The sequence below is a fragment of the Hyla sarda genome, chromosome 3 (assembly GCF_029499605.1).
Source record: "Hyla sarda isolate aHylSar1 chromosome 3, aHylSar1.hap1, whole genome shotgun sequence".
NCBI lineage: Eukaryota > Metazoa > Chordata > Amphibia > Anura > Hylidae > Hyla > Hyla sarda.
The window spans coordinates 173,304,035-173,316,678 of NC_079191.1; the positions used below are offsets into that span (position 1 = coordinate 173,304,035).

General features: G+C 41.6%; 1 protein-coding gene across 1 annotated transcript in view; it reads right to left on the reverse strand.

Annotated features, from left to right (window-relative positions):
- Window positions 1-572: 572 nt before the first annotated feature.
- LOC130361885 (phospholipid scramblase family member 5-like) overlaps window positions 573-12,644 on the reverse strand; it is a 39,144-nt gene continuing 27,072 nt past the window's right edge. Inside the window, exons 6-10 of the mRNA XM_056565517.1 lie at window positions 11,849-12,041; window positions 11,479-11,590; window positions 10,583-10,682; window positions 6,037-6,095; window positions 573-5,950 (exon numbers count right to left, since the gene is read on the reverse strand). Of these exons, the coding sequence (XP_056421492.1) occupies window positions 5,924-5,950; window positions 6,037-6,095; window positions 10,583-10,682; window positions 11,479-11,590; window positions 11,849-12,041 (491 nt within the window). The 3' untranslated portion in view covers window positions 573-5,923. The remainder of the gene's footprint in view (window positions 5,951-6,036; window positions 6,096-10,582; window positions 10,683-11,478; window positions 11,591-11,848; window positions 12,042-12,644) is intronic.

Consider the following 12,644-nt stretch of genomic DNA (forward strand, 5'->3'; position numbering starts at 1 on the left):
GTGCGGGTGATTCTGATGACAGATTTAATACTTCATTATTAACTGGGACAGCTCATTTTGCCTCTTGTATGTGTTTTTCCCATTTTTTTTATTTATTTATTTTTTTTTCAATATGGATTTTTTGCCCATCAGACATATGTAACTTTTGCATATAGTTCATACCTAGTTTTCTTTCCCATAATGTTACGGTAACTTTTGTCAGAGTATTACCAATATTTGTATTGTGTACGAGTTGATCCGACTGTGAGGTGGTAGGGGTTAAATGGAGGTGTTTTTACCTCCTTGCTCCTCCTCCACACTTCCGGATCCCCATATAAACCTGACTGTACCTGAGACTTTTTGTGCGGCTTTTACTTGGTTCTGAATAAAGTCTACATCGTTTACCACTGGCTGTTCTGCTGTCTATCCATTTGTGTTGGAGTCAAGCCGTGCTGGGGATCGTGTGAGCGGACCTGTCTTCTACATTTGCTTATGTTACAGTGAAAACCTGTTTTTGTTAGGACTGTGTTTCCCTAATAAAAAGAATTTACTGCTTTTTCCTAGTTAAAACAGGTGGAAATTATAGGCGATTAGCAAGACACCCCCAATAAAGGAGTGGTTCTGCAGGTGGTGACCACATAATCAGTTCCTATGCTTCCTGGCTGATGTTTTGGTCACTTTTGAATGCTGGTGGTGCTTTCACTCTAGTGGTAGCATGAGATGGAGTCTACAACCCACACAATTGGCTCAGGTAGTGCAGCTCATCCACGATGGCACATTAATGCGAGCTGTGGCAAGAAGGTTTGCTGTGTCTGTCAGCGTAGTGTCCAGAGCATGGAGGCACTACCAGAAGACAGGCCAGTACATCAGGAGATGTGGAGGAGGCCGTAGGAGGGCAACAACCCAGCAGCAGGACCGCTACCTCTGCCTTTGTGCAAGGAGGAGCACTGCCAGAGCCCTGCAAAATGACATCCAGTAGGCCACCAATGTGCATGTGTCCACTCATCCACAGGTGGGGGTTGTGCTTACAACCCAACACCGGGCAGGACGTTTGGCATTTGCCAGAGAACACCAAGATTGACAAATTCGCCACTGGCGTCCTGTGCTCTTCACAGGTGAAAGCAGGTTCACACTGAGCACATGTGACAGAGTCTGGAGACGCCGTGGAGAACGTTCTGCTGCCTGCAACATCCTCCAGCATACTAACTAGAAAAAACTGGAGTCATTTACTCAAATTACAAAAACCCTAATGTTTATTAATACATTCGTTTAAAAACACACACAAAGAAATTCCACAAAAGGGGGGGGGGGGGGGGAGGTGTCACTCTGGACCCTGGTATAACACCTCACAAGCTTACAATATACTAGGACATACATACTGCATCTATTGCATATAGATCATGCTACATACAAGTCAAAACACAGGTATCCATTAAGCTATGCTAGTACATACTTAACAACAGAGAGCAGCGGGTCCCAGGGAGCAGAGCGACACCATCCCAACGCTGCGTTTTGGGATCAACCTATGTACCCACTTGGTACCCAGTCAGAAGCCTTGACAGTGACACTTGAGTATGGAATATCACTGCTGAGGCTGCTGATCATATATAAACAGATTTGGTGAAGAGGCGGAATGCTGTTCACCTCCTCATCAATCTTACATAGTATTCTGTACTGTAGTAGTGGTGGGCGCCGCCCCCTTAGGTTCAGTGTGACTAGGTTAGCTTGATTGTTCATACGTACTAGGTAGCCCTAAAACCAGTGAGCTCATACTGATGGTGTGAGCTGATCTTGAGGGTAGGTTCACATCTGTACCACACACATCTTTTTGTGGTATACCACAAATGGATGTGCAAAAACAAGACCAATTTAGCTCAGTGTTGCATACGTTTTTGTGGTATACGTTTGCATCTACTTACATACGTTTTAAATGTATACTTTTTTTATTTATATGTTAAACTATGTAAAAACTGAAAAACAACTGTAAAACTATAAAAAAAAATCAGTATTTCTCCCCATAAATATGGATCAGAATAGTATATCATAAATAACATCTACTTATTCCCTGACCGAGGCCAAAGACAGTATTAAATATTTATCTTTCAACGGACCTTGTGAGGCTTGGGCAAATAAATTTAACACCAATCGTTGCCACCGTTAAGGAGGATCTGTCTAAGTACACTAAGTCATCCACCTCTTGGTTGGGGTGTATATCTCTGGTTAAGATGTTTACCCTCCTTAAGTTGTTATATGTATTTCAGAACCTCCCTATCAGGCTCTCACATGCATCTATAAAGCAGATGCAGGCTATGATATGGAGGTTCATATGGAAAAGAGGTAGAGCAAGAATATCCTCCAATGTATTACATGTGCCAATAACGGGGGGGGGGGGGGCTGCCCTAATATTGAACTATACTATAGAGCAACTATTTTGAATCAACTAAAAGCCTGGTGGCATAATAATCAGGGGAAATCATGGGTATCTATGGAGGTAAGACTTAATGAAATCTTCATCAACCAATACCGTATTATCGACTCAGGCCATATCTAAAAATAGAGTAAAAAGCGTAAATCCCATAATCAGATCTAGTCTGTCAGTTTGGGAATATGTTACTACCAAGGGCCTCTTAAACGTATTTACATATTCAGATACGTCGGGGGTAGTACTCCAACATTTACTCACAGATACTGATTTTAAACAAGAGGAACAAAGAGCGATACATAAATTATCAGATATACCTAATGGTAATATTCTGTATTCCTTTGAGGAAATCTGGAATAATTTTGGCCTTCCCTCAAAATATTTTATTTTTATTTCTGTAATTAAGGCACTTGATAGCTACCTTAAACTGACAGACCCCACAAGAGTCCTCCCCTTATGAAAAATATTTTATAAATCCAAATAAATATAGTAAAGGTATTTCTAGGCCATATGATATTATCAGCGGCCGCCCAACCCTTCCCGTTTCAAGGGAAATGGAAAAGAGACCTGGGGCAAGAATTTTCACGAGCAGAGGGGAGCTTTGCCTTTCAACTACCAACTAAGGTTTCTCATTGTATAAACCACCTAGAAATATCAAGGAAACTTATGTATAGATGGCATGTGACTCCCAGTGGTTGAATCAGATCTCCCCACAAAATCCAAATCAGTGTTGGAGATGTGGTGCGGCCCTTGGGACGTACTATCACATCTGGTGGGAGTGTAAAGAAATAACTAACTTTTGGAAAGAGATCAATTCAGCAGTTAAAGCTAGGATGAAGGTACTTTCCTTGACACTAGAAAAGCTACCAATAACTGTATTAATGATTGCTGCTCATGTACTATTTGTGGCCCGAAATTAAGTAGCCAAAAGGTGGAATTCTAAGGAAATCCCAGAGACACTAGAATTGTCTGTAATTGAAGTATTTATCTTATAAAGAGGAACTCCAGATGCGGGTTAGGTGTTTATGTGAGTTAGGTGTGTATGTGAGTTAGGTGTGTATAAGAGTTAGGTGAGTATGTGAGTTAGGTGTGTATGTGAGTTAGGTGTGTATAAGAGTTAGGTGTGCATAAAAGTTAGTAGTGTATGTGAGTTAGGTGTGTATGTGAGTTAGGTGTGCATAAAAGTTAGGTGTGTATGTGAGTTAGGTGTGTATGTGAGTTAGGTGTGTATGTGAGTTAGGTGTGTATGTGAGTTAAGTGTGCATAAAAGTTAGGTGTGTATGTGAGTTAGGTGTGTATGTGAGTTAGGTGTGCATAAGAGTTAGGTGTGTATAAGAGTTAGGTGTGTATGTGAGTTAGGTGTGTATGTGAGCTAGGTGTGTATAAGAGTTAGGTGTGTATGTGAGTTAGGTGTGCATAAAAGTTAGTTGTGTATGTGAGTTAGGTGTGTATGTGAGTTAGGTGTGCATAAAAGTTAGGTGTTTATGTGAGTTAGGTGTGTATGTGAGTTAGGTGTGTATAAGAGTTAGGTGTGTATAAGAGTTAGGTGTGTATGTGATTTAGGTGTGTATGTGAGTTAGGTGTGTATAAGAGTTAGGTGTGTATAAGAGTTAGGTGTGTATAAGAGTTAGGTGTGTATGTGATTTAGGTGTGTATGTGAGTTAAGTGTGCATAAAAGTTAGGTGTGTATGTGAGTTAGGTGTGCATAGGAGTTAGGTGTGTATGTGAGTTAGGTGTGCATAAAAGTTAGGTGTGTATGTTAGTTAGGTGTGTATGTGAGTTAGTTAGGTGTGCATAAAAGTTAGGTGTTTATGTGAGTTAGGTGTGCATAAAAGTTAGGTGTTTATGTGAGTTAGGTGTGCATGTGAGTTAGGTGTGTATGTGATTTAGGTGTGTATGTGAGTTAGGTGTGTATGTGAGTTAGGTGTGTATAGGAGTTAGGTGTGTATAGGAGTTAGGTGTGTATGTGAGTTAGGTGTGCATAAAAGTTAGGTGTTTATGTCAGTTAGGTGTGTAGGTGAGTTAGGTGTGTATAAGAGTTAGGTGTGTATGTGAGTTAAGTGTGCATAAAAGTTAGGTTTGTATGTGAGTTAGGTGTGTATGTAAGTTAGTTAGGTGTGCATAAAAGTTAGGTGTTTATGTGAGTTAGGTGTGCATGTGATTTAGGTGTGTATGTGAGTTAGGTGTGTATGTGAGTTAGGTGTGTATAGGAGTTAGGTGTGTATGTGAGTTAGGTGTGCATAAAAGTTAGGTGTGTATGTGATGAATTTTCTAATGAAAAAAAAAACCTGTAAAACAAGCAAAAAAATATCATGTCACCAATATACTTCTATGGGAGAGAACATATACTGCTTATAATTTTTATGTGATACAGAAAAGTAGTGCATGCAGAACTTTTCTATCCCACAAAAAAAAATACACAAATACACAAACTGACGTACTTTTGGCAATTTTACATCATGGAAGTTCACGGGTATACCACATATGTTTTGGTACCGTTTAAACATATCTCCTGGCCTACTGCTGTGATATAGATGTCAACCTACCCTAAGCTTCTGCTATAAGTTAGTCACACTGGTTCTCAGCAGTGACCACTACCTGCACAGTATAAGTCTAGACAGATTTTATTTGGGTGATCAATCTGTAATGAACTTGCATGGACTGACTGCTTTAGAACTACGCACTAAGGGTAGGGTCACACGTAACAGATCCCCAGCGTCATTTACGCTGCAGATCCATTGAAGACAGACCCTAGTGTGTGCCTCCTGTTATGCCTGTGTTGTCTGTTCGTAGCAGCAACCTGCCGTTATGAATAGATATACAGGGACCTGCAAGTTGCCGTGTGCATGGGCAGTGTACTCAGACATCGCAACCGATCTTGGCCTAGCTCAGGGAGCAGAGGGAGTGACCACAATGTCTGGGAGTACGCTGCATGTGCACGCAGCTCCCTGTGTGTCTGTTCGTAACAGCGGATTGCTATTATGAGCAGATAACACAGGCACACTCTAGGGTCGGTCATCAGCGGATCCGCAGTGTAAAACACGCTGCAGATGCGTTACGTGTGACCCTACTATAAGGGGGAGATTTATGAAAACCTGTGCAGAGAAAGAGTAGGGCAGTTGCCCTAAATATAAAAGAAGCAATCTGATTGGTTGCTATGGGCAACTTGGAAACTCCTCCTCTGTACTGGTTTTGATAAATCTCCCCCTAAATGCTAAACTCTCCATTAGCTTCAGAGATATTTAGTGAATTAATAAGGCCATTATCTGGGTTGTTTTTGCAGAATAAAGTAACACAAAATGAATTTGACCTTTGCTGCGTAAGGCTTCATTCAGACGGATACATTTGTTTTCTAACCCCCTGCCACCCCCCCCCCCTTAGTTTTACTATAGGGTTCCGTGTTGCTGTAAGATCTGATCAGTGGTTTTCTATCCAGAATATCAGATTGAAGCCTGAGGGCTTATTAGTTTGATGCATCACTGGCCCCTGTTGAAATGTATTTTCTATTTTTCCACATCCCATTCAGCTCATCTCAAAAAACATGTAGTTCTGAAAAGAAACAAAACAAAAATAGACTTATTTTCATTTCAGCAAAACTTAGGACAAAGTATTCAACAGCAGTTCAGAAGTCTTACCAGAAGAAATGTAGCTGACAAAAGAAGAGCCTTGCCTGTTGGGGTTATCGAAGCTGAAACTGAGATGTAGAGAAGAGGCAAGTTAGGGCAAGAAATGTAAAGCATAGCAGTCATGCATGGGGGGGGGGTGTCAGGGGTACATGAACGCTGTATTTGGGTATCTTTGGAGCTCTTATAGGCAGTGGATAGATAGATATACAACGGTGCAGTACTCATGTCAGTCCATCACACTACAGCGTTTTATAGAAATGATTAAAAGGGCCTCTGTAAGGCACATTACAATACAAATCCCCCCAATGTCTGCCCCCACGGACGCCCATGCACTCATCTGACATAGCTATACATCTTGTTTGTGGAGTATACTGTATAGGGATCCATAATCTAGGTTTCTTACAGTATTATGTAGAATTATGTAAGGGTGTATTCACACACACACAGCAGTTGCAGATTTGAAGTTGTAAAATCCAGTGTGTGTGAATACACCCTAAGGACACGGTTACATGGGGTGCATCCACGGCGTATTGCATGCTGTGGATGTTCGAGGGCAGTCTGCAGGGACTGCATAGCAAGCTCCCAACCGCAGCTGGAAAGATCTGTGTGTCCACTCGTAATGGCAGATTTCCCACTGTAGAAATCCACCGCTACAAGCTGACACACAAAGCTACCTTGGTCGGAGCTGGGTGCTCACTCTGCAGTCCCTTTGTGACTGCCAACAGTGCATTCACAGCATGAAATACGCTGTGTAAGCATCCCATGTGACTCTTCCTTAAAGGCACATCCACACGTGCAAATTTTGCAGACTTCAGTGGGTAGTAAATTCAGCTGCAGAAAATATGCTCACGTACCCTAAAACTGTAACTTTCCAAAACTGTGAGGTAAATTTTCGAACTATTATCAAGATTTCGTCTCTGTTACTGAATGGTAATCTTCCATGTTTGTATCCAAAGGAGGAAAACCCATCTTTGACCATGTGATACTCTTAACCCCTTAAGGACGCAGCCCATTTAGACCTTAAGGACAGATTTAGCAAATCTAACCATTGTAACTTTATGCATTAATAACTCCGAGATGTTTTTACTTATCATTCTGATATTGAGAATGTTTTTTGTGACATATTTTACTTTAAGCTAGTGGTAAATTTTTGTCAATACATCATTTCTTTGTGAAAAATTCAAAAATTTCATTAAAATTTGGAAAAATGTAGCATTTTTCTAACTTTGAAACTCTCTTCAAATAAATGATATATTGATTCACATATACAATATGTATACGTTATGTTGGCCTCATAGAGTTGACATGTTTTTACTTTTTGAAGACATCAGAGGGCTTCAAAGTATAGCAGCAATTTTACAAATTTTCTCGAAGATTCAAAATCTGAATTTTTCAGGGACTAGTTCAGTTTGAAGTGGATTTGATGGGCCTTTTTGTAAGAAATCCCCTATAAATTACCCCATTATAGAAACTGCACCCCTCAAAGTATTCAAAATGACATTCAGAATGTTTGTTAACCCTCTCAAAGGAAAAGCAGCAAAGTGGAGGAGAAAACTCAAAATCTAAATTTTTTTACACTAACGTGTTCTTCTAGTTCAGTGTTTTTTTTAAATTTTTACAAGGGGTAAAAGGAGAAAAAGCCCCCCAAGTTCGTAGCCTAATTTCTCTTGATTATGGAAATACCTCATATGCGAATGTAAAGTGCTCTGCAGGCGCACTACAGGGCTCAGAAGGGAAGGAGCGACATTGGGCTTTTGGAGAGAGAATTTTTCTGATATGGTTTTTGGGGGCCTTGTCGCAATCATGAAGCCCCCATGGTGCCAGAACAGCAACAAAAAAAAAACACATGGCAACTATTTGGGAAACTAAACCCCTCAAGGAATGTTTCAAGCGGTACATTGATCTTTAAGACCTCACAGGTGTTTGACGAATTTTCGTTAAAGTTGGGGGCCATGTAGGTTTACAAAGCCCCCATGGTGCCATAATAGTGGACATGTGACTCCATTTTGGAAACTACACTCCTCAAGGAATGTAACAAGGGGTGCAGTGAGCATTTACACCCCACAGGCCTTTGACAGATTTTTGGAACAGTGGGCTGTTCATATGAAAAATGTAATTTTTCAATTTTCATGGACCACTGTTCCAAAAGTCAGACACCTGTGGGGTGTAAATGCTCACTCCACCCCTTGTTACATTCATTAAGGGGTGTAGTTTCCAAAATGGGGTCACCAATGGGTGTTTTAATTTTTCTCGTTTTTGTCAGCCACCCCTGTGAAAGTCACCAAATTTAGGCCTCAAATGTTCATGGTGCTCTCTCACTCCTGAGCCACGTTATGCGCCCACAGATCGCTTTGCGTCCACATATGATGTATATCCGTACTCGGGAGAATTGTGTCACGAATTTTGGGGGGCTTTTGCTCCGTTTACCCCGTATGAATAAGAAAAGTTGGGGACTACACCAGCATGTTAGTGTAAAAAAATTAAATTTTTTACACTAACATGCTGGTGTTGCCCTATACATTTAATTTTCACAAGAGGTAAAAGTAGAAAAAGACACCCAAAATTTGTAACACAATTTCTCCTGAGTACGGAAATACCCCATATGTGGATGTAAAGTTTTCTGCGGGTGCACAACATGGCTCAGGAGTGAGAGAGCACCATGTACTTTTGAGGCCTAAATTGGTGATTTGCACAGGGGTGGCTGATAGTTGCAGCGGTTGTGGCATAAACACAAAAAAAAAAAAAAAAAAACATGTGACCCCATTTTGGAAACTACACCCCTCAAGGAATGTAACAAGGGGTGCAGTGAACATTTACACCCCACTGGTGTTTGACAGATTTTTGGAACAGTGAGCTGTGCATATGAAAAATGTCACCAATGTTTCAGTGCAAATCACCAATTTAGACCTCAAATGTACATGGTGCTTTCTCACTCCTGAGCCATGTTGTGCGCCCGCAGAGCACTTTATGTCCACATATAAAGTATTTCCGTTTTCGGGAGAAATTGAGTTACATATTTGTTTTGTTTTTTTCTCTCCTTTTACCTCTTGTGAAAATGAAAAATATGGGGCAATACCAGCATGTTAGTGTAAATTTTTTTTAATTTTTACACAAACATGCTGGTGTAACCCTAACTTTTCCTTGTCATAAAGGGTAAAAGGAGAAAAAGCCCTCCAAAATTTGTGACACATAAATACCCCATATGTGGCACTAAACTGTTGCCTTGAAGTATGACAGGGCTCCAGAGTGAGAGAGCGCCATGCGCATTTGAGGTCTAAATAAGGGAATTGCAAAGGGTTGGACCCGGATGCAAGCATGGCGTTTGCCTTCTACATTAAAAATCCCTATGGCCAAACAGGGTGCCAGGGTGTCCAGCCATGCTGGGAGTTGTTGTTTTGCACCAGCTGCAGGCTCCGTTTAGGAAACACTGCCGGACAAGCCATTTTTTATTTTCATGGGGGGGGGGGGGACGACGACGACTGTGTAAGGGTGTGTGTATATGTAGTGTTTTACTCTTTATTTTGTGTAAGTGTAGGTGCAGAACAGGTGCTTTTTCAGTACGTACACATGGGCGGGTTTACGAGTTTCCCACTACAAGTTTGAGCAACAGCGGATTTTCTGCAACTCAAACTCTAAGTGGGAACTTATTGTAAACCCGTGTGCACTAGCTGTTGCATAACTGCAACTCCCAGAATGCCCTGAAGGCCCTGAAGCATGCTAGGAATTGGAGTTATGCAACAGCTGGAGGCACCTAACCACAACTCACAGCATGCCCTTTGGCTGTACATGCATGCTGGGAGTTGTAGTTAGGCAACAGCTAGTGGCACACTTTTTGAAAAAAAAAAAAAAAAGTGCCACTAGCTTTTTCATAACTGCAACTCCCAGCATGCACGGGCAGTCAAAGGACATGCTGGGCATTCTATTATTGTGCCTTCAGCTGTTGCATAACTACAATGCCCAGCATGCCGTGTGACTGTCCATGCATGCTGAGAGCTGTAGATATGCAACAGCTGTTGGCACTTTTTTTCAACAAAGTGTGCCACTAGCTGTTGCATGACTACAACTCCCAGCATGCATGGACAGCCAAAGGGCATGCTGGGAGTTGTAGGTATGCAACAGCTGGATGCACACAACTATAACTTCCAGCATGCCCTTTAGCTGTTAGTGCATACTGGGAGTTGTAGTTATGTAACAGCTAATGGAAAAAAGTGCCACTAGCTGTTGCATAACTAAAACTCCCAGCATGCACGAATAGCCAAAGGGCATGCTGGGAGTTGTAGTTATGTGCCTCCAGCTGTTGCATAACTACAACACCCAGCATACGTTTTGATTGTCCGTGGAAGCTGGGAGTTATAGTCATGCAACAGCTAGAAGCACTTTTTTTCTATCAAAAAGTGTGCCTCCAGCTGTTGCATAACAACTACTCCCAGCATGCTTGGACAGCCAAAGGGCATGTTGGGAGTTGTAGTTATGCAACAGCTGGAGGCACACCACTACACCTGAACAATAAGCTTTATAGCCTAGCTTGACACATACGGTCAGTCATTGTACTTACTGTCAAGTCCAAAGAAATCATGATCTATATTATAATCTTCATTATATCCCGGCCATCTCTTCCATATCATAGCAATCTTATGACCATCCACTGATGTCACCTGCAACCAGAATAGAACATTGGGCATCCCCAGCACTTATGACTGCGTCCTTTATAATAGTGTTTACCTACAGCACTAATTCAAGCAGTGACAGAAAGCACAAGGGTGTGCCTACAAGAGGAAGGTGTCTAGGAATTGTGCAGACTTGTGTGCTGCCATATGGTGGCTCCATAGTGCACTGCGTTAATGGGGTACTCTGGTGGAAAACATCAACTGGCGCCAGAAAGTTAGACAGATTTGTATATGACTTCTATATAAAAATCCTTAATCCTTCTTAATCTTTATGACAGTTTCTGCTTTTTAGGAATTTCAGGGAAGACGCACAGGCTTGCTGGATTTATGTAGAGGCGAGTACCTGTACATAAATCCAGCGGGCCTGTGGACTGGTGGGGATTTATCTTGTATCCCCTCAGTAGTTTTTGTAAGTGTTTGGTTAGTATTTTGCTCAGTTAGATATTGACTCTGGTCGGGTCATTTTCCAACTATATGTGGTTTTTGACTCGGACTAACAACTGCAGCAGACTACGGTTTTCAGTACTGGCCACAAACTGGATATGGTTAGAAAATGAGCCGGCCAAAGTCACTAGCTTGGGGTATGGCACGGGTCTGACAGGGATAAGGCCGCAGCCAGTTTTTAAACTCCCCTCCAGATCTGGCTGCTGAATGTACCCTAACCAACATCTGATTACAAATACAAGAACCCTATGGTAACTTAGCCCTAATTTTACCAGACACCAATTCTTGATGCCAGCTCCTTATTCCAAATGGGATGATTTGGGGAGTTCATACATGTTACCTGGAATTCCTGGTCAGCATGGCAGCGAGCCGCACTCCAGGGGCCTTGGATGTCCATTGTTTTTCTTCCCTCTGAGTCATGCACTGAGAGACTTGGACTAAACAAGCTCCATCTAAACCAAAAAATGATGGAGCTAGAGACAATTCTAGACATAAGTTAAACTAAGGCATTTGTAGGTGACAAGTTTATGAAAGCAGGAACTGTCCATACAGTCTGCAATAGTTTTATTTCTAAGGCCTAAATAATTAGAAGAAGTAATGGCCAATAAAGTGATTATTGACCTAAGATGGATGCAGGACAGGATTATAGTGAGAAGAAACAGGCAATTATAAAGGAGGATATTTACAACTCATTAATCCACTAGACTGACCTCTGCTGGACAAAGCCTAGGAGAACATTAGAAGAGGAGAATACTCTGATGACCATGAGGCAGCAGAACAAGCAGCACACATCCACCCGGTAGGGTCTGCAGAACCTTAACACTTTCTCTCTGCTTTGATCACAGAGTTGAAGGCAGCAAGAGCGAGCAGGGCCGCATAGCTGGTGGCACAAGCAACTAGAATCTGCAATAAAGAAATAACCGTAACTGTAACAATCATCCACAGTCACAGAAATGCCATACAACAGTGGCATCACCTTACATGTGCTGCTGGAAGATATATCCTGGAAAAGAAATTATTGCTAAGCAGATAAGTCATATTCAGGTGTCCAGCAAATCTTAATCACAACCCTCAGTGTTGTCAATAGATGTAGGCACCAAGGGCACGAGCATTGGGTATACTACCCCACTGGGTCACAGCTGTTTCCTTGTCTCCAAGTGCCTGATGTTGATGTAGATGTCAGTAACTGAGTCTATGTTAATGTCCAACATAGAGAAGTGTCAGGGGTGGCATAGTGGCTAGCATGGGAGTTTGTGCTTGGCATAAGGGACATTGTGGTTGACATTGGGCTTTCATAGTTGGAATTGGTTGTCATAGGGGAATTGTGACTGTCATAAAGAAGATTATACACGTTGGGCCAAGAATTTCCTCTGTAGCATACAGCTGCTAATAAGCACTGGAAGGATAAAGATTTTGTAATAGAAATAATTTGCAAATCTGTTTAACTTTCTGTCACCGGTTCATAAAAAAAAAAAAAAAGTTTTCCACCGGAGTACCCCTTTAATG